Genomic DNA, 25,482 nt, shown 5'->3' with positions numbered 1-25,482 from the left:
TCCCATATAAGGCTTACATGTGTAGTGACTTATGATGTCACTACTGTGTTGAGTCTGTACACACACATGACGTCACTACGTTGGGTATGTATGAATGACGTCACGGCCGGGTCGGGGAGTGTGGAGGCTGTCGGTCAGTGCCACGGGGGTTGTGTCAGGCCGTGGCACTCTGTGTGAACCCGGCCGGACACGTGACCGGATCACGCCGGGGGCCCCAGGGGGACCTTGGGGGTCAAGTGGCCAGGGGCAGAGCCTTCTCGAGGGTTCGAGAAGGTGGGCGTGGCCTGGGTGTGGCCTGGCCACGGTGTGGCACATATAAGGGGGCCCCGAACCTGGTCCGGGGCTGCTCAGGTCCGGGATGAAGACGCCTCATGAAGAAGTGAAGAGAAGCCTCAAGTCATCGTGGCCAAACAGTAGCCCTCCTGGCTTGGCCACGCCAGTTGTTACCCGAGTGTCGAGTGTTCGCGAGGTTAGGTCGGTGGTCACCATTTTACGTGTATTTAGTTCACAGTTGTGTTAATAAAGTGTTGCCTCTATACGAGTGTGTGCGCCTCTATTGAACTATTACACATGGGTAAACAAGCAAAGTAATTGGCTATGAGATGCAGTACGAAATAGCACATTTCAACGCGACGCATCCGCCCGTGCGCCCAGTAAAATATCTGCGCACACTGTGGCGCATTCTCCACACTATGCTTACTAACAGCACTTGCCCCAAATGAGTACCTGTTGAGGTGTGTAAACATCACCACTGGGGAGACAAAGGCGGCCGGGCGTGGTGCTGGCCAACCACCCCCTCGTGTGCCGTGCCAGCCTTCACAGGTGCTCGCTAACAGCACTTGCCACAAGTCTGTTAAGGCTACACGCGGGATTTTTGTCTTTGTTCTCACAACAACGAGCGGAGCACCAGGGGGATAAAACGCAGCAAGTTGGCATCAGCGGGGCTGCGCACAGCCGGGTGCATCCGCCGGTCACAGTAGCCGGCCAACCCACAGCACCTAGATTTGGAGAAAACTTTCTCGACCGGCGGGCACCAGAGGTTTGGGGCCCGAGCGATTCTTTGGGGATTTTCTTCATCTCCCCCCCCCCCCCACCAGGCGTTTTAAACATCACAAACCCCGATCGCTTTCGACGCAGCAGACGCTCACACGAAGTGGAACCTCCCAGACGGCAGGAACGTGTTTCTCAATCTCTCGAGCACGGCCAAAACATTTCGCCCACGATTGGTGAGATCAGCGTGGTGCGCTTTATTTCCGTTTGTGCAGTAACCCATTTTGCGCCCGCACCCCACGACCGTCCCCTTCTGCCAGACTGCGGTGGGGGGGGAGGGGGTGGTGGCGCCGGTGGCTACGCGCGCACTCCGTGATCCGGCACTGTGGAGGTAGCGACGGGATGCTTAAAGACGGTCGCCGCGTCGCATGGCGCTTTCAGGTGCGCTGCTTCGGCGGCCGTCTGGAACGCTCTTCCCTTCCGACATTAAGGAAGCCACTGGGAGCTGTGCACTTTTATTTAAATCGTCTAGATCGACAAACTCATTTCTTTAGAACTGCCTTGTGTTTAGTTTGTCTTCTCCCGCACCTCCGGTTAGCACGATTGGCTACGTAGGGTGCGAAAAAAGTTCAACGAACAAACTCCCTCCCCGTTCGAGGGCGTTGAGGGAGGTTGCAATACTCTAGGCTCGCCAGGAAATAGGCGGCACAACAACAACAGTGTGGACTCAAACCGCGGTTCAGTCCGTCTGGGATACGTTTCCCCCTCGCATGCACATCGGGGGCTTCCGGGTTTCCACCCACATGTAAACACTGATTGGCCGACAACACCTTGATATGTGGAGGATCGCAGCGCATGGGGCAATTTGTTAAATCACTGCACAGTGCTTTGATTAAAGCGCTTTATTTATGTAATTAAGTTAAGTTGGTGGAGGTGGAAAAATCGCGTGGTTGCCTGCCAGCTTCGCCCCGTGGCTCCTCATCACGCCTTCCGAATCGCTCGCTCTCCCTGCCTCCTCTCCCCCTTCGACTGAGCGAATAACTGTGCGACGCGTGACGAGCTTAAAATTGACGGATGTTCACTCATCCGACCTTTTGTTTGTCCACATCCGCGCGCCCCCTTGCCCCCGGGGGCAAATCGAACACACGAGGTCCCACCCTACCCCGCACAAGCCGGAACCAAGAATTCTGCGCCCGGGCAATGCGAGCCAACGGGGGTGCCCATCTGCCCGCTCGCTCCGTGGCACCCCCTCCTTTTGTGCAAGTCCCCTTATCTACTGCGGATGAAGGCCACCTGGAAACCACCGCCGCACGATTAAAAAGACTACAAGCCATGACCGCCGCCGAGATAGCTGTATGATCTATCTGCGAAGGGCTGAGATTAAGGCCACACCAATGGTTGAGTTTTATTGGCGAGTTTAGGAAAAGTTTAGAAGCTTTACTCCCCTACCCACCCTGCCCCATCCCATCGCCCTCAGCCGCACAAACACCGTGCACAGCAAGGCCACCCCCAATAAAAAATAACAGCGGTGCCCTTGTTAAAGCAAGAGTCCAGTTCAAGCACGGGCATGGAACGAATATGAGGACTCACATGAATTAAAGAAAAAAAAATACATTCAGAACAACCAAAGCGTGTGGGCTTGATTTAGAACAGGCGCTAGGGAGCTTAAATGCCACGATTCTTTTTGTTGTGTCACATTTTTGAAACGTAAACATTGCAGGAAACCGGCAACTCGGAATGGACATCTCGGGAGCGGGTTTCCAGGATTGGATTTGACACTCACTCAGGACAACAGTGGAACTGCGTTTTTCGGAATCAATGTCTTTGAAACTCGGCTCAAAGGGAGACCATCGTTTAGATTGAGATCAGCCCCAGGAGACCGGGTTTCAGGATCAGGCTCTTGAGACTTGGATCCAGGAGACCGGGTTTCAGGATCAGAGTCTTCAGACTTAGATCCAGAAGACTGGATGTCAGGATCAGTTTTGAGACTTGGATCCTGGAAACCGGGTTTCAAAGATCAGTGGCTTGAGACTCGGTCCCAGTCTGACCTCTGTGTGGGTGATGGGTGTACTGACGATGTAGGCGATCGTGAATGATGCTGCAAGTGTGAGCGACGCTGCGGGTGTGAGTGGTGGTTAGTGGAGATGTGAGTGGTGGTTGGTAGAGGTTTGAGTGTTGGATGGTGGAGTTGAGTGGTGACGTCAGTGTGAGTGGTGGTTAGTGGAGGTGTGAGTGGTGGTTAGTGGAGGTGTCAGTGGTGGATGGTGGAGTTGAGTGGTGACGTCCGTGTGAGTGGTGGTTAGTGGAGGTGTGAGTGGTGACGTTAGTGTGTGTGGTGGTGAGTGGAGGTGTGAGAGGTTGTTAGTGGAGGTGTGAGTGGTGGTTAGTGGAGGTGTCAGTGGTGGATGGTGGAGTTGAGTGGTGGTTGGTGGAGGTGTGAGTGGTGACGTCAGTGTGTGTGGTTGTGAGTGGTGGTTAGTGGAGGTGTCAGTGGTGGATGGTGGAGTTGAGTGGTGACGTCAGTGTGAGTGGTGGTTCGTGGAGGTGTGAGAGGTGGTGAGAGGAGGTGTGAGTGGTGACGTCAGTGTGTGTGGTGGTTAGTGGAGGTATGAGTGGTGATGTCAGTGTGTGTGGTGGTGAGTGGAGGTGTGAGTGGTGGTTAGTGGAGGTATGAGTTGTGATGTCAGTGTGTGAGGTGGTGAGTGGAGGTGTGAGTGGTGGTTAGTGGCGGTGTGAGTGGTGACGTCAGTGTGAGTGGTGGTTAGTGGAGGTGTGAGTGGTGGTTAGTGGCGGTGTGAGTGGTGACGTCAGTGTGAGTGGTGGTTCGTGGAGGTGTGAGTGGTGGATGGTGGAGTTGTAAATGGTGGTTAGTGGACGTGTAAGTGGTGATGTCAGTGTGTGTGGTGGTTAGTGGAGGTGTGTGTGGTGACGTCAGTGTGAGTGGTGGTTAGTGGAGGTGTGAGTGATGACATCAGTGTGAGAGGTGGTTAGTGGAGGTGAGTGGTGACGTCAGTGTGAGAGGTGGTGAGAGGAGGTGTGAGTGGTGACGTCAGTGTGAGTGGTGGTTAGTGGAGGTGTGAGTGGTGACGTCAGTGTGAGTGGTGGTTAGTGGAGGTGTGTGTGCTGATTAGTGGAGGTGTGTGCGACGGGGGGTGCGATCTTGAACACGTGGATGCGAAGGTGCGTGGAAATCTGATGGCAAACAGCAACACAGTAGAACAGCAGGTCACTCATGGACAACACCTGAAAGAAAAACAGAAACAGAATCTTCATTAATGCTGCTGGAGGAGGAATCCGATGAGCCCTAAAGCTCTTTTGTCACAGATGTTCAGTAGGGGCGAGGGGTCAGAACATCACAACAACAAACACAACAACAAAAACATGATAGGAGTGCAAAGTACATGAAAGTTAAACAAATCACTTAAAATAAAACGAAACTTTTCTACTTTACCAGATGAAGCCCACTGAGTTATTAGCTTATTTTTCAGAAGCGACCTACTGACTATCACAAATAATAGCTCAACGGAGTGGATTTGCATTGTATGGAAATGCATAGCAGGCTGAGGAGGCCCCTTGAAGGGAGGAAAAAGGGGTCAGGATGGGTGTGGGGTGGGTTGTTGTGATGGTTGTGGTTGTCGTGGTGATTGTAGGGTGGAGCGGTAGTGTAGTGGTTATTGTGCTGTGCTACGAACCCGGAGGCCCGAGTTCAATTCCCGTTGACGGTCAACACTAGGAACGAAAATTAGAACCGGTCCTGAGCCTCCAGAGGTCGACTCAGCCTCGAATGAGTACCTCGCGCGGCGTGTAAACATCGCTACCACTGGGGAGACAAAGGCGGCCGGGTGTGGTGCTGGCCACCCACCCTCTCGTGTGCCGTGCCGGCCTTCATAAGTGCTCGCTAACCGCACTTGCCCCGATAGTCTGTTACAGGCTATATGGGGATCTGTATCTTTGGTGGTGATTGTGGTGGTGGTTGCTTTCGTGGCGTTATTTTTTTAAAGCTCCATCTCACGTTACATTACGGTTGTCGAAACATTGAGGTTTTTTACAAATTTGCAAAGTACTAGGCTCCTCTCGTTGTTTTCGTTTGCCAGACCCCCCATCCATGTCCATAACAACGACCCTAGAACTAAACAAACCCGAGTCACTTACCAGTGCAATCAAGAGTACCGTAAACTCATCGACAAAGCAGTTGCAGTACTGGTTCAGGAAGAGGAGGCCTGGCCCCAGGAACGCCGTGTCTTGCAAGAACATCTCACTGCGTGTCATGTGAGCCACCTGCCATGTGGAGCAAAAGACAAAGATCCCCCGTGTAGCCTTAACAGACTGTTGGGACAAGTGCTGTTAGCGAGTCGCACCCATGAAGGCAAGAACGGCACACGTGCGGGTGGGTGGCTAGCACCCCACCCGGCCGCCTTTGTCTCCCCAGTGGCGTTATTATTGAGTTGATCTGACCCATGCCTTCCGATCACTCCAGCCCAGGTGCCAGCGTCATGACCAACTCGGGCAGAAAAGTCGCCCGACAGGATGACTCTATCCCGTGGGGTCACTTTAGCTCGCACCTTCGACAGGAAGTCATAGAAAGTATCTGACTCATCGGCCTTTCTTGCATCCCTCCACTGATATTCATCTTCGGTGGGGGCATGAACAACCACCACCATTCCTCGCCTCCCGTTAGTGGAGAGGCGAGCCCACAGTAGCCTGGGGCTTACAGCTTCGTACACCTCACCGCCACGCTCCCACGCCCCTTCATTCTTTTGTTCAGAAGAGCCAATCCTGGTTGTTAAGCAGTCTCCTGGCTCGAGTGGAGGATTGTCCATCCCTCATGGTAGCAGGAACCAGAGCCATTCCACTGGACCTCCTGAATACCGCAGAGATCCAGGCGATACCGGTCCAGCTCCCGACAGAGGAGTGGCAGCCTCTCCTCTGCAGCGAGCGTTACCATCCGGAACAGTCAAGGAGATAAGGGGTTGTTTTGCCGAACAACATACATAGAGTTTAACACGTCGGTATCCATACCCACAGAGACCCACAGATTAGCAGTTGGCTACGTACTGTGGGAAGGAAGTTCAACATAGAGACCCACAGACATCCAGACCCATAGAAACCCACAGAGCCCCACAGATTAGCATGGTTGGCTACATATGGTGCGAAATAAGTTCAACACACACATACACACGTACGTACCACGAGCTTGTTGGTGATCTTGGCGGCCACGCAGCCGAACGTGAGGATGTAGAGGCACGGGTTCCGCTCAAAAAGACTCGACGGAGACTTCTTGGCGATCATGGCGGCCAGCACGACCACGGTGCCGATATGGAACGCGGGCGAGATCACACTGGTGCCCTGGGCGGCAAAACACACAAAGACAAAAGATCCCCCCCACCGTGTATAGCCTTCGACAGACTGCTGGGAGCACGTTCTGTTAAGCGAGCAGCATCAATTAAGAATGGTGTGGTGCACGGGGGGGTTGGAGGCTGACAGCGCGCCCGGCTACCTTTGTCTCCTCCCCCGACGTCTGTGTGCGTGTATGGGCACCTGTCTGTGCGCGTGCGTCTGTTTGCGCGTGCGTGTGTTTGGGGAGCGGTGGCGCAGTGGTTAGCGCCGCTGCACTACGATCCCAGCGACCCGAGTTTGATTCCCGCTCACGGCCACCAACATCAGTGACGATTAATCTTAACCGGTCCTGGGCCACTTCTAGGTCGGCTCAGCATCAAATGAGTACCTGGTAATAGGTACTGGCTAACAGAACTTGCCCCAACAGTCTGTTAAGGCTAGACAAGGGATCTTTGTTTTTTGTGCGAGTACCTGTGTCTGTGTGCGTGTGTGGGCACCTGTCTGTGTGTGTGTGCATCTGTCTGCGTGTGTGAGTACCTGTGTCTGTGTACGTCTGTGTGTGTGTACGTCTGTCTGCGTGTGTGTGTGTGTGTGAGTACCTGTGTCTGTGTACGTCTGTGTGTGTGTACGTCTGTCTGCGTGTGTGTGTGCGCGAGTACCTGTGTCTGGGTACGTCTGTGTGTGTGGGCATCTGTCTGTGCGGGTGTGCGTCTGTTTGAGTGTGTGTGTGGGGAGCGGTAGTGTAGCGGTTAGCGCGCTGCGCTACAAACCAAGCAACTCGAGTTCGATTCCCGCTAATGGCCAACAACTGTGACGATTATCTGAACCGGTCCTGGGCCTCCCCTAGGTCGACTCAGCCTCAAATGAGTACCTGGTGTGGTGTGTAAACATCGCGTGTTGCTGGCCACCCACCCCCTCGTGTGCCGTGCCGGCATTCACAGGTGCTCGCTAACAGCACTTGCCCCAACAGTCTGTTAAGGCTACACGGGGGATCATTGTTGTGTGATTGAGTACCTGTGTCTATATAAATGTCTGTGTGTGGACCACAACGCTGTGGTGGGCAGTGCCGTGGAGAGAGGGCCAATGTAGATTGGCCATTCCCCTCATGGCGTTTGTTACCACCACAGCGGTGAAATGGAGGCTCTGGATGGGGGCGAGGAGCTGGTAACCCCTCCAACCTTCAGTTAATTACCACCAAACTACGATTTAAAAATTTAATTAAGCTTGTGCCAGAGGCCCCGGGGGGGACAGGCGTCTATGACGTCTCCTGGCCAAACCCCATTTGGCAGAGCCAGGAGACTGAATCCTTACCTTCAGGGCTCCTCCAGAAACAACAAAAAAACACTACGGGTGGCCACGTGCAATGCTCGAATGCTCACTGCAGAGGAGAGGCTGCCACTTCTCTGTCAGGAGCTGGACCAGTACCGCCTGGATCTCTGTGATATTCAGGAGGTCCGGTCGACCATGAAGGGCGGACAGTCCTCTACTCAGGGCAGGAGACTGCCAAACAACACGGAGTGGCTCTTCTTTTGAACAAAAGAATGAAGGGGGCGTGGGAGCGTGGCGGTGAGGTGTGGGAAGCTGTAAGCCCCAGGCTACTTTGGGCTCGCCTTCCCATCAACCAGAGGCGAGGAGTGGTGGTCATGGTTACTTATGCCTCCACCGAAGACGAACATCCGTGGAGGGATGCAGGCAAGGACGATGAGTCAGATGCCTTCTATGACCTCCTGTCAACGGTGCTAGCTAAAGTGGCCCCTCGGGATAGAGTCATCTTGTTGGGCGACTTCAATTCCCAAGTTGGTCATGATGCTGGCAGCTGGTCTGGAGTGATTGAAAGGCATGTGCCAGATCAATTCAATAACAACGGCAGGAGGCTGTTAGATTTTTGTGCAGCCCATGGGCTTGTAATTACCAACACGCTGTTCCGGCATCGGCGCATCCACACAACATCATGGATGCATGCCGGGTCCATGCAAGAACATCTGCTGGACTACATAGTGACGAAACAGCGGATGCGGGCCAATGTCCTTAACACCAGGACCCACCGTGGAGCTGATCTGCCCACTGACCATCGACTTGTCATCTGTAAGATGCCCCTGCCATTCTTCCACTCCGGTGGTGGGTGTACACCCAGGACCCCTTTCAAACCCATAGTGGGATGGTCTCAGCTAGCTGATAAAAGTTGCAAGCGAGAATTTCATCATCACTTGTGGCTGGGGTTGGCATCGTCCGCCACTCTTCCTGATGTCAAGGGGAAATGGCGAGGTTTAGGACTGTGACTCATGCAGCTGCAATGGCTGCTTTGGGTACGCGGTCCAGACCTCCCCAGAGACCCTGGCTGACAGAGGAGGTGTTCAAGCTAGCTGAGAAAAAGCAACAGGCCCACTCTCATCGGCTACAGCATCCCACGTCGGAGAATGAGGAGGGTTATGGCAGCCTTCGCTCGGAGGTTCGGAAAGCGGTGAGGGGCTACAAGGATGGGTGGTGGTCGCGGGTTGCTGAGTAGATGGAGTCTGCCTCAGTGGCCCGCGATCACAAATCGCTCTTTAATTCCATCAAAAAAGTAACCTGCAGCACCACACCTATTACCATCATTAGGGGAAAGAACGGTGATCCAATCTCCGACCCCCGGGAACAAATTTGCAGATTTGCTGAGCATTTCTGTGAGGTCATGGGGGAGGGGAAATCGCTCAGCCAGGAAAACAACGTGGCACAAAGTGGGGATGACTCTGCTGAGGCTGCGGTGCCTCAAACATTGGAGGAAGTCACCCCCTGTGAGTGGCTGGCTGAGGTGCAATCTGTTGAGGAAGTACTGAGGGAAATCCAGAGTCTGAGACCAGGAAAGGCACCGGGCAAAGATGATCTCCCAAGCGAAATGCTGAGGGAGGGTGGCGTTTGTGGACAGACTGCCCTACATGAGATCATAACAACAGTCTGGACCACTGGACGGGTTCCGCAGGATGCCCTGGTGGTCCCTCTCTTTAAGAAGGGGGACTGTAAAGACTGTAACAACTACAGGGGCATCTCACTCCTCAGTGTGCCGGGAAAGGTTCTGGCAAGAATAATTCAACATCGCCTTGCTAGGCACGCTGAGGAGAGGCTTGCGCAGCCCCAATGCGGTTTCAGAAAAGGTCGGTCATGCACAGATGCCATATTTTCTGTCCGCTTGCTACAGCACAGGTGTAGGGAATTCCAACAAGACCTACATCTCTGCTTTATTGACCTGGTCAAGGTCTATGATACCATCAGTAGGCCTGAGCTCTGGGTTGTTCTTCGTGCTATCGGAGTCCCTGACCCTCTGCTCACGATCATTAAGGACCTTCATGATGGTGAGCGGGCCCGGGTAAAACTACGTGGCCGGGAGTCAGAGCCATTCCCTGTACACCTTGGGGTGCGACAAGGATGTCCTCTGGCTCCCACATTATATAACATCTATTTTGACCACGTAGTTCGTGAAGCCTTCAATATCTGTACCGGAGGAATTTCCATTTGGTACAGATACAATGGGAGGCTGATCGATGCCCGGATGCGGTCAAGGGATGGCTCCCTATTGCTCAACCACGTTATGTATGCCGATGATCTGGTAATTGCTGCTCATTCAGAGGAGGAGTTGGAGGCGCTGCTGCTGAACCTGGAGCTTGCCACCAAGAGGCGGGGCCTTACCATCAGCCCCACCAAAACTAAGTATCTGCCTGGGTATTTTGTACCATCGGACACTCCACCCCCACAACTCCCAATTGGTGATAGGGTAGTTGTGGAGAGAGTGGAGAGTTTCCCATACCTTGGCAGTGTGCTCATGACCAGCTCCGGTTTAACAGCAGAGGTCTCACTCCGAATCAGTCGAGCGGCATTATCTTGTCATCGGTTGCGTAACGCTGTGTGGAAGCTACCTGGTCTATGATTCCGCACAAAGCTTCAGGTCTTCTCGGTCACGGTCATTCCCTCCCTTCTCTACGCTTGTGTAATGGGTTCCGGAGACACTTCCAGAGGTAACTTTCTTATTACAATCCAACACTCCAACAGTCCTGATACTCTGTTACAGCCTAGGTACACAGCCTAGGTACACAGCCTAGATACACTACTCTGGCTTCCTCGGAACTCGCCCTCACAAGGACGTAGAGCCGGGAGTTCCAGAGTCCCACCACTGGCCCTCACAGCGTCCCAGGGTCCTGAGATGGCTGGTCTTGGGTCTTGGGTCTTGAGCTACAACTGGCCCTGATCGGCCAGGGAGCTGCCCTTTTATGCCTCGTCCCCAACGAGGGGTGGGGTTGTGTGCGCCCCCAGATATCCCACAGAGCACACACAGCCCCCCCCGTTGGTGGCGCCAAGGGGCTTAAGCGTCTGGGTTGCCTGGGATCCTAGCGCCTGGCGCCGACGGCTTATCTGCCTAGGGTCCCAGAGCCCCCAGCAGTCCCTCCCCTCTTATGTCACTACACTTGCAAAACGTGGGCACCTCTAATGGAATATCTTCGCCGGTTAGAAACATTTAGGCTGGCCTGCCTACAATCCATGGTGGGTTTAACCAGCAGGCTGGATTGTGTGAGGAGCTCACACATCCTTGAAAGATCTGGACAAAGTCCCATCGGTGAGCTCCTCCAAAAGGCAAGGCTACGTTGGCTGGGTCATGTAGCCCGCATGCCCAGCCACCGCATGCCGAAACAGCTTTTGTTTGGCCAGATCGAGGGGGCTAAACGGGAGCGGCATGGGCTAGAGAAGAGATGGAGTGATGTGGTACAGGAGCACGTCGAGCTGAGTGGACTTGCCGATGACCGGTACCAGCGGTCTCAAGATCGGCCTCTGTGGAGGAGGCTTGTGAAGGACGCTACTGGGCAGTTGGAAGCAGTCAGCCTCCAACAACAACAGAGGGCGGAGGAGCGACGCTCACAACAACGAGCGGAGTGCCGGGTGGCTAAAGCACAGCAAGTTGGCATAGTAGGGGGCATAGGTGGTACATCAGCCAGTCGTCTCAGTCAGTCGACCCGTGGCACCTGGGTCTGCCCTGTGACCTCCTGCCAGTGGGCGTTCGACACTTCACGTAGCCTCAAGGTGCACATAGCCTGGCACAAGTGTCGTGGTGACGTCACCGCCACTTAGTGGCGAATGGCGGTTCTTGTTGTTGTTGTGTCTGTGTGTGAGAGTACCTTGAGTACCTGTGTCTGCGTACATATCTGTGTGTGCGTGTGGGCACCTGTCTGTGCGCATGTGTGTCTGTCTGTGTGTGTGTGCGAGAACCTGCATCTGTGTGCGTGTGCGACGGCTCACCGCGATGGTGGAGCCGTTCTTGCCGACGCCGCCGGTGAAGATAATGCGGAAGTTGGTGACGCAAGTGAAGACAGAGGCGAGCACCTCGAGCAGCACAGGCACCAGCTTGAGACGCATGTCCAGCACGGGCACCTACACACGCACACACATGCATGCACGCACACACACGCACGCATACACATGCACGCACGCACACACAAGCACGTGCACGCACGCACGCACACACACACATGCACGCACGCACAAACATGCACGTGCACACACGCATACGTGCATATAAAGACAAAGATACCCCGTATAACCTTCACCAGACCGTTGGGGCAAGTGCCGTTCATGACTGACGAAGAAGGCCAGCTCGCCACATGAGGGGAGCGAGCGACTTTGTGAGTGAGCGAGCAACTGGGCGAGTAAGCGAGCGACTGGGTGAGTGAGTGGGCGACTGGGAGAGTGAGCGGGAGACTGGGAGAGTAAGCAAGCGACTGAGTGAGTGAGCGAGTGACTGTGAGCGAGCAACTGTGTGCGCGAGTGACTGTGTGAGTGACCGAGTGAGAGAGTGACTGTGCGAGTAAGCGAGTGATTGGCTGAGCGCGTGAGAGACTGGGCGAGCGAGCGAACCACTGGGCGAGTGAGCAAGTGACTGGGTGAGTGAGCGAGCGACTGGGTGAGTGAGCAGAAGACTGGGTGAGCGAGTGACTGTGTGAGTGACTGGGTGAGTGAGCAAGTGACTGGGTGAGTGAGCGAGCGACTGGGTGAGTGAACAGAAGACTGGGTGAGCGAGTGACTGTGTGAGTGACTGGGTGAGTGAGCAAGTGACTGGGTGAGTGAACAGAAGACTGGGTGAGCGAGTGACTGTGAGTGACTGGGTGAGTGAGCAAGTGACTGGGTGAGTGAGCGAGTGACTGGGTGAGTGAACAGAAGACTGGGTGAACGAGCGACTGGGTGAGCGAGCGAGCGATTGGGTGAGGGAGCGAGCGACTAGGACGAGCGCCGTACACGGTGGTCCCACACGTCAGGCCCACAAGCGGCCGCCAGGAGGAAGATGCCCACAATGACGAGCTGCACCTCCGTCACATCGATCCTGCATGCGCACACACGGATGTAACAACAACAACCCCCACACGCATCCTGAAGCCAGAAAGTCAGCATTCAGGACCAGACTCGCAGTCTTCCGGCAGTCAAATTCTAAACCCTAACCCCAGTCTGCACAAGTAAACTGCTTCTTGTTGTTGTGTTTAGTTTGTTTCCTTTACCCCCCACCCCCCGCCGCACCTCCCATTAGTGCAGTTGGCTACGTACGGTGCGAAAGAAGTTCAACGTACAAACTACTATACACTGCACTATACACTGCTACACTTTACACTGCTACACACCACACTACTACACATTACTATACATTGCACTGCTACACTATACACTACACTACAATACACTACGCCACTCTACTACATTGAGAACTTATTTCTTTAGAACTGTAATAAAGGACTCTTGCACTGGGTCTGTCTCCGTTGTCCTTTATTGTGGTTCTTACAACTTTGCCCGCACGGCGTCTCGCTCAGAATCTCCAATCTCCTCTGTCTCCCGCTCGGCAGCCCCACTGCTGCCTCCGCTGCTGCAGCCCTGCTGCTGGCTCACAATGCAGCCCCGCTGCTGGCTTCTCCTCAGCCTCTCCGCCTCCCACCTGCAGCCCCACGGCTGCTCTCTATGCAGCCCCGCTGCTGGCTCCCTTGGTCTCCTCTGTGCCCGGACACCGCTGGCCAACGGTGCCGAGTCCCAGCCTGTGACGATCACGCCACTTTTCCACCTCCTGCCCTGCGTGGCCTCCTCCTGTCTTTACTCCCACACTCTCCCCCAGCCCTTCCAGTTCCTGCCCTTAAAAGCTCTCCCTCTCCCCACGTGACCCTAACTCCTCCCACCTGTTACGTCACATCCGCGAGGCCGTTTACGCTCGCATTACAGAACTGCTGTATTCGTTTAGTTTGTCGTCCTTCCTTCCGCACCTCCAATGGGCATAGTTGGCTACAAGCATATGAGCATGGGTCTCTATGGGTCTCTATGGGTCTCCTGTGGGTTTCTATTGTTGTTGTTTGCATTTGTGTATCTCACCAGTTCAGTGTGCAGAGCTGCACACTAAACTAAATTAAGCTAAAAACTATTTTTTATTTTACTAGGTGTAAGGCCCTACTGAGCGGTGTAGCTCTTTTTCTACACGCTTTTATTTAACTCACTGTCTGTTGTTGTTGTCGTTGTTGTCGTATCCTCAAATCTTGTAACTCAATTTTAACCCACTTCCCAATGTGGTATCGACTGCGAACTTGGTATACTTATGTCATACTGATGATCATACAATATTCTATCAAATAAAATGTAAAAAATATTTTAAACATTCATTTTTACATGTTATGTTTCGGCTTGGGTCTAATTGTCCACGCTTAACTGACATTGGCTGTAAATGACCTCGGTCCCTTACGTTATGGCAAGCTTTGCGGCCACTTCCTGGAATCGTGGAGTTCTGCCATTACGAGTAGGGTACATTTCAATAAAGCGTGTTAAAAAAAAGTATTTTTAAATATTATTTATTCAGAAGCGACCCTGGCTATCACAAATGTGAGCAGCTCAATAAAGTGGGCTCATCATCATCATCGTCACGTGTAAATTTGCAACAGCCAAAAATAATGAACACACGTTTCTAAATTTGGAGTGAAAAATCGGATGGGCCTGGAGAAAAATCGACATGACCACGGGGAGAGAAACACACGCAAACTCCAAATATACAGCTGGCGTCAGGGTCGGGATCGAACCCACGACCTCCTGTACACCAGGCGAGGTAGTTAACATCATATAGCCGTAGGCTTACTGAAGCCAGAACTCAGCATTAAATAGCCTCCTGCAGTCAAATCCTAACTCCAGTCCGCAGAGAGACAGTCGATTGTCGATTATCCGGTGGCTTCGGGGGGAAGGAGGTGCCAGATTTTTTAAAACGCCGGATAATCACTAAATCATCATTCTTTAAAATAGCTTCTTTTTGCACTTTCTTGCATGGCATTATATTTTAGGTGTTGTGTATATGAGAAGAGGTTTTTTCACCTTTTATCTGGCTAACAAAACAGGTGTTAATTTGTTAAAACACCAAACTGAAACCTTTTACAAGGAATCATGTCTGCATTAACCACAATACAAAATGCAAACAAAAACACACTGATAATACATGCATTGTCTTTGAAACGTATTGGTCCACACCAGACTAGAAGCTCTCCCCGAGCACTCATTAATCTGATAGTGCGTTGTCTTTCTGCTGTACGCTTTTTGGCGTCATCTGGTTTAACACCGGTTGAGACGAGGCTCAAAAGAAAGATGTCACCCAAAGACATTCCGTAGTGTGACCCCCCCCCCCCGCCGTTCCCTACCATATCTAATTAATTATCTCAACTTTAAATCATGTTTAAGATTTAAAAAAATTTCACGGCTGCGGCCGCAGAGGAGGGAAGCCAAAGAGAGACACAGAGTTAGACTCACAGAGTTACATAGAGACTCACAGAGTTGCATAGAGACCCACAGAGTCATGTAGAGACCCACAGAGTTACATAGAGACTCACAGAGTTGCATAGAGACCCACAGAGTCACGTAGAGACCCACAAAGTTACGTAGAGACCCACAGAGTTACATAGAGACTTACAGAGTTCAATAGAGACCAACATATTTACATAGAGACCCACAGAGTTACAGTGAGGGAAAAAAGTATTTGATCCCCTGCTGATTTTGTACGTTTGCCCACTGACAAAGAAATGATCAGTCTATAATTTTAATGGTAGGTTTATTTGAACAGTAAGAGACAGAATAACAACAACAAAATCCAGAAAAATGCATGTCAAAAATGTTATAAATTGATTTGCATTTTTATGAGGGAAATAAGTATTTGACCCCCTCTCAATCAAAAAAATTTCTGGCTCCCAGGTGTCTTTTATACAGGTAACGAGCTGAGATTAGGAGCACTTCCTTTAAGAGTGTGCTCCTAATCTCAGCTCGTCACCTCTATAAAAGACACCTGTTCACAGAAGCAATCAATAAATCAGATTCCAAACTCCCCACCATGGCCAAGACCAAAGAGCTCTCCAAGCATGTCAGGGACAAGATTGTAGACCTGCACAAGGCTGGAATGGGCTACAAGACCATCTACTCAACGATGGTAGCTATACAAAAATAAAAAGAGACCCCACCAACAGCCTCGTCATTAAAACCAAAAAAATAATTTCTGATTCAATCGCATTAATAGATCAAACCAAACAGTTCTCGTTTAAACCTTCTGCAGCCAGGCCACCAAGATTATATGGCTTGCCAAAGATACATAAAGAAGATACACCTCTTCGTCCCATTGTCTCTACAATCAAATCCCCCACATACAAACTCGCTTGTTTTTTGTCTGAAATCCTGCGGCCTTTCACTGGAAAAACCACCTCTGCGGTACTAAACTCTACTGAACTGGTATCGACAATCAAGGGGATTTCCCTGTCCCCAGACGACCTGCTTGTCAGTTTTGATGTGGTTTCCTTATTTACCAAAGTTCCTGTACCTGACACCATCGCAATAATTGAAGACTTGGTTCATCAAGGACTGAATACTGGGGTACCCCCCTGGTGAGACACTGCTTAACCAATACATACTTCACCTGGAATGGAACTTTCTACAAACAAACTGAGGGCACCCCAATGGGCACCCCCCTATCTCCAGTTGTAGCCAACGTTTTCATGGAGAAATTTGAGACTGACGCCATTCAGACTGCCACTCTACGCCCGACCTTATGGAAGAGGTACGTAGACGACACTTTTGTCATCTGGCCACATGGCCGGCCTGCTCTAGACCAATTCCTCGACCACATCAATTCCATACACCCAGCCATCAGATTCACCATGGAAGTCGAAAAAGATGGCAAGCCACCCTTTTTGGATGTCCTAATCAAAAGGAGACCTGATGGTTCAATGAGCCATTCTGTCTACAGGAAAGCCACCCATACGGATGCTTACCTAAAACCGGATTCCCACCACCATCCATCCCAGAAGAATTCCCTCATCAAGACTCTATACCAAAGAGCCCAATGCATCTCCGACCAGGAACACATTGCCAGTGAACTCAAACAGGTACGCCAAGCTCTTAAGGCTAATGGTTACTCCGACTACACAATCCGCAAAGCCTTCACTCCAACCATCAAGAAGGATCCTGTTGAGAAGCCTTTCAAACCCATCACCTTACCCTACATTGCTGGGGTCACAAAAAAGATCTCCAAAATCCTGACAAAAAACAAGATCCAGGTCCGATTCAACAAAGTACATAAAATCCGTGATCTGGTCCTGTTTGTAAAAGATGTGGTTCCAGACATACAGTACCCTGGCGTCTACAAACCAAGTTTCCTCTGTGGTAGCAGTTACATTGGAGAAACCAAACGACATGTCTCGGACCGCATCCGTGAACATAAAGCAGACTTGAAACACGGTAGGACAAACACCTCAGCCGTGGCAGATCACTGTTACAATGAGTGGGCTCACATGATATTGACTTCTCCAAGACAGAGGTTCTCTGCAAGCCATCTGGCTACCATGAGAGAATCGTTCATGAGGCGATCCTCATATACAAACACAGAGACAATTTCAACCGAGAAGATGGATTCTGGCTCAGCAATCATTGGAAGGACGTAATAAACCATTTCGGATCTTAACTGAGTGTGTTCACGTTTACGGTGACTTTCAGACCGCAGTCCACTCATTGGCATTGACTATATATCTTGTATTCTCCGCAGGGAATGGATTCTTTGCTCCGCTGCAAGCCTCCTATCACCATCTCCCACTAACATATTTCGTTGCTTCCTCTTAGTATCTTTCACGCGACGGTCAATGGTATAGTGTATAGCAGATTGTATAATAATAAATAGTATAATATTGTAATGTTTAATACAATGTACAAAGTAATATATAGTATCGTAATTGTATAGTAAATATATAGCAGTGTGATACACATTAGGGTGGGTAGAATAATACATAGTGTTATATTAAAATGTATAAGGTATAGATAGGGTGGTTTATAGCAATACAGTATGTAATTTAATGTTGGGTTTGTCTATGGCAGTATATAGTACGGAGGAGACCCGTGTGATGTAAGAGAATAAAGTTTAGCTGGAAGCATATTATATTTTTTGCGACATAGAATTGTAATGTATTACTTACTGTTAGTAGCTCAGCTTTTTGGAGAGTATATTTAGTATACTGATGATACTATGTAGTTTATACTTTAGTTGTTTACGTGGTGGTTTAGTTACTGCAGCTACATACTATTAACATTCCTTCCCTTTATTAATGCTTCCCCCTATCCCCTCCCTTTGATTCTGCTAATCCTGCATAATGCACGGGCAAAACATAACTTTAAACCCCTCTCCAAACCTCCTACGCATTTCACAAGTAGTACTAATCGCATATCTGCATTTCCCATAAATATGCTAAAATTCATCGTGATATGCAAATTCTTTTGTCAAGGCGCTTTTCTTCCTCCCTCCCAGCTTAAATATACGCTCCAAGCCTGGGGTGTGTCATTCAGACTCTGTCGTCTCGACAGACCTGTTCTTCACCTGAGGACGGCTGCTTGTGTTGTGGCCGAAACGTCGTGAAAATTGTTTTATTATGTTTTATTTTTATTATTTTATTATTTCCATTCTACGTGACTTTACCGAAAGAACCAAGAAGAATGTGACAACAGTTGGTGCGATTATTCGCAAATGGAAGAAACACAAAAGAACTGTCAATCTCCCTCGGCCTGGGGCTCCATGCAAGATATCACCTCGTGGAGTTGCAATGGTCATGAGAACGGTGAGGAATCATCCCAGAACTACACGGGAGGATCTTGTCAATGATCTCAAGGCAACTGGGACCATAGTCACTAAGAAAACAGTTGGTAACACACTACGCCGTGAAGGACTGAAATCCTGCAGCGCCCGCAAGGTCCCCCTGCTCAAGAAAGCACATATACATGCCCGTCTGAAGTTTGCCAATGAACATCTGAATGATTCAGAGGACAACTGGGTGAAAGTGTTGTGGTCAGATAAGACCAAACTGGAGCTCTTTGGCATCAACTCAACTCGCCGTGTTTGGAGGAGGAGGAATGCTGCCTATGACCCCAAGAACACCATCCCCACCGTCAAACATGGTGGTGGAAACATTATGCTTTGGGGGTGTTTTTCTGCTAAGGGGACAGGACAACTTCACCGTATCAAAGGGACGATGGACGGGGCCATGTACCGTCAAATCTTGGGTGAGAACCTCCTTCCCTCAGCCAGGGCATTGGAAATGGGTCATGAATGGGTATTCCAGCATGACAATGACCCAAGACACACGGCCAAGGCAACAAAGGAGTGGCTCAAGAAGACGCACATTAAGATCCTGGAGTGGCCTAGCCAGTCTCCAGACCTTAATCCCATAGAAAATCTGTGGAGGGAGCTGAAGGTTCGAGTTGCCAAACGTCAGCCTCGAAATCTTAATGACTTGGAGAAGATCTGCAAAGAGGAGTGGAACAAAAACCCTCCTGAGATGTGTGCAAACCTGGTGGCCAACTACAAGAAACGTCTGACCTCTGTGATTGCCAACAAGGATTTTGCCACCAAGTACTAAGTCATGTTTTGCAGAGGGGTCAAATACTTATTTCCCTCATTAAAATGCAAATCAATTTATAAAATTTTTTGTTGTTATTCTGTCTCTCACTGTTCAAATAAACCTACTATTAAAATTATAGACTGATCATTTCTTTGTCAGTGGGCAAACGTACAAAATCAGCAGGGGATCAAATACTTTTTTCCCTCACTGTACATAGAGACCCAGAGAGTTACATAGAGACCCACAGAGTTACATAGAGACTCACAGATTTACATAGAGACCCACAGGGTTACAGAGACCCACAGAGTTACATAGAGACCCAGAGTTACATAGAGACCCACAGAGTTCGATAGAGACGCACAAAGTTACATAGAGACACACAGAGTTACATAGAGACCCACAGAGTTACATAGAGACACAGAGTTACATAGAGACATACAGAGTTACATAGAGACACACAGAATTACAGAGAGACTCACAGATTTACATAGTGACCCACAGAGTTACAGAGACCCACAGAGTTACAGAGACCCACAGAGTTACATAGAGACCCAGAGAGTTACATAGAGACCCACAAAGTTCCAGAGAGACCCACAGAGTTACATAAAGACCCACAAAGTTCCAGAGAGACACACAGAGTTACAGAAAGACCCAGAGAGTTACATAGAGACACACAGAATTACAGAGAGACTCACATATTTACATAGTGACCCACAGAGTTACAGAGACCCACTGAGTTACAGAGACCCACAGAGTTACATAAAGACCCACAAAGTTCCAGAGAGACACACAGAGTTACAGAGAGACCCAGAGAGTTACATAGAGACCCACAGAGTTACAGAGACCCAGAGAATTACATAGAGACCCACAGAGTTAGAGAGACCCACATAGTTACAGAGAGACCCACAGAGTTACATAGAGACCCACAGAGTTACAGAGAAACCCAGAGAGTTACACAGAGACCCACAGAGTTCCAGAGACCCACAGAGTTACAGAGAGACCCACAGAGTTACACAGAGACCCACAGAGTTACATAGAGACCCACAGAGTTACAGAGACCCAGAGAATTACATAGAGACCCACAGAGTTACAGAGAGACCCACAGAGTTACAGAGACCCACAAAGTTACATAGAGACGCACAGAGTTACAGAGACCCACAGAGTTACATAGAGACCCACAGAGTTACATAGAGAACCACATAGTTACATAGAGACCCACATAGTTACATAGAGACCCACAGGGTTACAGAAAGACCCACATAGTTACATAGCGACCCAATGAGCCAATGAGTTACGCTGGAGGAGGGGGTGGGGTGGAGGTGGGGTGGGTGGCACGGGGGGGGGGGGGAGAGCGTCGGCACTCACTTGCCGAAGCGCATGGTGCCGGTGACGTAGGTTTGCCAATGGGCGCAGTAGAACATGAAGACGCCCAGGAAGAAGAGGAGGAAGAGGAGGTCACAGTCGGTGCCCAGTCGCAGCGTCACCACCACACCCATCGCCAGGAGCACTGCGCACAGGAGAGGCGCACAAAGGTCACCCCATGTAGCCCACGCCGCATGCGCTGGCGGGGGCAAAGTGCCGCCACCGTTTACACGGAATAAAAAAGAAGAATAGTGTTTTAACCTTACTTATATATAAAATAAAATGTATTTAATACCTACGTGACTTTACCGAAAGAACCAAAGAGTATAGATCCCTGCAGTCACGAAAACTTAAAATCTAGAGTGTTTTTAATATTTTTGGCAATACAACAGGAGTTATGTTAACATGTTCAAATAGAGACCCTTTTGCAAGGTAAAAACCTTTTCTTATTTTTGATACTTTGATACAAAAAGGCACCCCGTGATATAACTGCTCACCCCGGGCAATAAACGATCTGATACGTGCATTGTGTTTGTGCTGTTCGCCTTTTGGTGTTGTTCTCTGGTCTGACACTGGTGGTGGGACTGGGCCATAAAGAAGGCCGCTGTTATCTCTGGTGTAGGCGAATCAGTTGCACAGACAAAGTGTTTATATTATCACTCTCAGAGCATGTTTGTTTGCATGTTCACCGAGTACTGTGTGTGGTTAATGCAGTAAGTTAATTCCTTGCAAAAGGTGTTTATTTGGTGTTTGAACATCTTAACACCTCCTGTTTAATTGCGAGAAAGGGTCAACCCTATTCTTATTTTTCATACTTTCATACTAGCAAAAGGGTCCCATGAAACTGTTTATACTACCACTATTTATCTATTTCACCAGGTAAGGCACCACTAAGCTGCTCTGTGGCTCTTTTTCAGAAGTGCGACGTGGCCAACACAAATGATAGCTTGACGAAGTGGCCTACAGTGTGGAGATTTAAAGCCGCCAAATAACTCAAAAATGCGCGGTGACGTCAATTCTAAATGAGGGGAGAAAAAAACCAGAGGACCTGGAGAAAATTCCACGCGACCACGGGGAGAGATGAGAGAGACACAGAAACTCCAAATATACAGCAGGCGTCAGGGTCTGGATCGAACGCATGAAGCCCACGACCTCCTGTATAATACCGGGTGAGGTAGCTAACATCTCCTAGCCACTGCGACGCTACATCGATCTTCATGCAGCAGTGGATAGACCACGATGATGAATGCTTGGAGAGACGCGTGCTTGATTTTCCGCTGGGAGGCGGAGAGAGGAATACATGGATTAGAGACACTCCAAATATACAACAGGCATCAGGGTCGGGATTAAACCCTCGAAACCCACGACCACCTGTATACCGGGCGAGGTAGTTAACATCTCCCAGGCACCGCGAGCGCCGATGAAGGCCAGCGCCTGTACATGCCGCACTCAGCGCGCGTTCTCTCGCCCACGTTCTCCTCCTTCCGTCTCTCCACGTAATTCCACGCGTACGTTGCTCTCCCACACCTCAAGTTTTTTTTGCTCGATATTCTTCGTCAAAGCAACCACGTGACGATGACGCCAATGTTGATGGAGGCTGTGGCCGGTGGCGATCGTGGTATCGGTGTAGATGTTGATGGTTTTGAAGTGTCCTCTGTGCTGACGGTGATGATGAAGCTGCGGCTGCCGGCAATGTCGATGTATGAATTATCGAGGGGACAATCTACTTCATCTGTACCTCTCTGGCCTATGTATTATGCATGTTGAACTTCGTTTGCACCGTACGTAGCCAACAATGATAATCAAAGGTGCGGGGGAAGTAGAAAGCACTAAACCCAAAAAGCTGTTCTAAAGAACTTAGTTTGTCAATCTAGACCAGGGGTGGGGAACCTTTTTTCTGCCAAGGGCCATTTGGATATTTATAACATCATTCGCGGGCCATACAAAATTATCAACTTATAAATTATCCTGTTATATTTGGTCAAACATTTAATTAACTTACCCCTAACGCGATGGCTGGAACTGCTTCTCCTTGATGAGGCGTGTGATGCTAGCTGGTATTGATGATGTTGCTACTCGCAACTGCTTTTCCAGGTTTGCTCCTAGATTCATTGAATTTCGAGTGCCGCCTGTGGTTGCCTTGGCAGGGCCAGACCAAATGATTTCGCGGGCCTTATATGGCCCGCGGGCCGGATGTTCCCCACCCCTGATCTCGACCATGATTTAAAAGTGCAGCATAGCTCCAGTGGCTTCTTAATATCAGAAGGAAGAGCGTTCCAGACGGCCGCACAAGCGCATTTGAAAGCATAAATAAAATGCGGTGAAGGCGCTGCTGTTGATGATGATGATAACAACGGAGCTGCTTCTGGTGCCACTGCTGGTGATGGTAGCAGTGATGTTGATGATGATGATGACACTGCTGCTAACTGGTGCCACTGCTCGTGATGGTGGCGGTGGTGATGATGACGACGCTGCTGCTAACTGGTGCCATTGCCGGCGATGATGGTGGTGACGGTGATGACAGCGGTAGATAATGACGATGACGACGTTCACGCGGCGGTGATGGGTTATAACCGGTGGAGATGGCATCGCAGCCGTGGTCGAAGAGCTCGCCGAGTGGCGAGGAGGAGCCAGTGCGTCGGGCCTGCTTCCCGTCGATGGCGTCCAGGGACTGATAGATAAAGAGGCCGAGCGCGCAGAGCGAGTACACCCAGCGGGGAGCCTGTGGGGGGAGACGCGCGGGACAAGGGGAGGAGACGCGGGGAGGACAGGCACACGGGAGGTGTACGGGGACACACAAGTGGAGACAGAAGGGGATACGGGGAAACAACGGGAGGTAAGGACACGGGGAGACGCGTAAACACAAAGACACCTCCACCATCTCCACCACCTCAATGTCCTACACTACCACCACCCCCTCGATCTTCGACACCTTCACAACCACCACCACATGAACCTTCACCACTACCATCTCCATTTTCTCCACCTTCACCACCACTACATTATCAACCTTGAACACCACCAATACCACCACCACCACATCTTCTCAGTTTCCACAACCACCACTGACACAACGTGAACACCATCACCGCATCAATCTTCTACACTGCTCAGGACGTCGTAAGTCTGCTGTCGCTATTATATGAATATATAAGAGGGGAACGGCAACCTAAATAACGAGACATTTTTTTTACGAATTTATAAAAAAATAAAACAATATTTCAAGAAGCACAATGCACTGTGGTGGTGGTGGTGACCACGAGACGGGGATCTAATAAAATATGTCACGAGGAGAGCGGGCTTGAGGAGCCGCAGGTTGCCGACCCCTAATCGAGAAGATTCGCTAAACCACAACCAGCACAACCACCAGAACAACCACCACCACAACCACCAGCACAACCACCACCACAACCACCAGCACAACCACAACAACCACCACCACAACCACCACCACAACAACCACCATAACCACCACCACAACCACCAGCACAACCACAACCACCAGCACAATCACAACCATCAGCACAACCACCACCAGCACAGCCATCACAACCACCAGAACAACCACCACAACAACCACCAACCAATACCAACAAGCGCCATTCGCCACCAAGTGACAGCGACGTCACCACGGCGCCTGTGCCAGGCCATGTGCACGCTAAGGCCACGGCAAGACAAACCCACCCCCCCCCCCCCCCCCGGTACAGCCTTCACAGAGACTGCCACGGCTACATCGAGATTTGAGGCTGTTAACGGGCCACGCGAAATGTTGTCGAAGGCCCGACGCTGGCAGGATGCGGCCACGGGCGGACATCCCCAGTAGGTGCCACCTCCCCCCCCCCCATCACTGCCCCAGCCTGTGGGTCGGCAGGTCGGTCTCTCCCGCACCCCACACCACCCCCTCGTACCGCCTCGGTGGCCGTGGGGCAGAGGGCGGCGAGCAGCAGGGTGGTGGCGGCGTTGCACGCGAGGCCGCTCACGGTGATGAGGTTGGGCGCCACCCAGAGCGGGGTGCGGGACACGAGCCAGCACCACCAGGGGTGCAGGCCGCCCTCCAGCACGGAGCGCCCCGTGGCGCTGTAGCGGTGCTGCTCCAGGCGGCGCAGCTGCTGCTGGCTCAGAGGCTCCAGCGCGGGCCACATTTGTACGCTCCTGCCGCCGGTGGAGTGTGGTGGTGTGTGGTGTGGGTGGTGTGTGGTGTGTGGTGGTGTGTGGTGGTGTGTGGTGTGGGTGGTGTGTGGTGGTGTGTGGTGGGTGTGGGTGGTGTGTAGTGGTGTGTGGTGGTGTGTGGTGTGTGTGGTGGTGTGTGGTGTGGGTGGTGTGTGTGGAGTGGTTTTGGTGGTGTGGGTGGATGGTGTGTAGTGGTGTGTGGTGGTGTGTGGTGTGTGGTGGTGTGTGTGTGGTGGTGTGTGGTGTGGGTGGTGTGTGTGGAGTGGTTTTGGTGGTGTGGGTGGATGGTGTGGGTGGTGTGTAGTGGTGTGTGGTGTAGTTTTGGTGGTGTGTGGGTGGTGGTGTGTGGTGGTGTTATGTGGTGTGGGTGTGTGGTGTGGGTGGTGTTTGGTGGTGTGTGTGTGTGGTGTGTGTGTGGTGTGTGTGTGTGGTGTGTGTGTGTGGTGTGGGTGGTGTGGGTGTAAGAGCTGCCGTCAATGAAGCTCCTTCACCCGCAACCACCGCTCACCCTTCCCTCCCCTCAGATCGGCTGCGGCGCCACCACCCGCGTCAATCTTCTCCACCTTCACCGCTCGCCACGTTGATCGTGTTGACCAACCACCACCACCAACCACCACCACCACAAGGTTCAGTCCTCTCGGCCGCCTCAACATTCGTGACCACCACCACCGCAATCTTCACCACCACCTCGCTCAACGCCGGGCATGAGGGGAATCAGCAGGAAAAAAATCGA

General features: G+C 51.1%; 1 protein-coding gene across 2 annotated transcripts; it reads right to left on the bottom strand.

The window, feature by feature from the left end:
• Window positions 1-1,227: 1,227 nt before the first annotated feature.
• On the bottom strand, window positions 1,228-25,482 carry LOC133360266 (choline/ethanolaminephosphotransferase 1-like). 2 transcript variants are annotated; one of them, XM_061578890.1, is made up of 9 exons: window positions 24,488-25,482; window positions 23,154-23,301; window positions 20,583-20,724; window positions 12,583-12,667; window positions 11,590-11,721; window positions 6,178-6,336; window positions 5,143-5,268; window positions 4,090-4,233; window positions 1,228-4,009 (listed from the first exon to the last, which is right to left on the bottom strand). In XM_061578890.1, exons 1-8 carry the CDS (start codon window positions 24,719-24,721, stop codon window positions 4,096-4,098), a joined length of 1,164 nt encoding a protein of 387 aa, XP_061434874.1. In that variant the 5' UTR covers window positions 24,722-25,482; the 3' UTR covers window positions 1,228-4,009; window positions 4,090-4,095. The 2 variants fall into 2 exon arrangements, with proteins under 2 accessions (XP_061434874.1, XP_061434873.1); XM_061578889.1 differs by having other exon boundaries at window positions 1,228-4,233; window positions 24,488-25,480.

Source organism: Lethenteron reissneri, chromosome 68 (genome assembly GCF_015708825.2).
Source record: "Lethenteron reissneri isolate LAM-NWPU_2019-01 chromosome 68, ASM1570882v1, whole genome shotgun sequence".
Lineage (NCBI taxonomy): Eukaryota > Metazoa > Chordata > Hyperoartia > Petromyzontiformes > Petromyzontidae > Lethenteron > Lethenteron reissneri.
The sequence above is the reverse complement of the archived record's forward strand: the minus strand, read 5'-3'. Positions and strand labels throughout refer to the sequence as shown.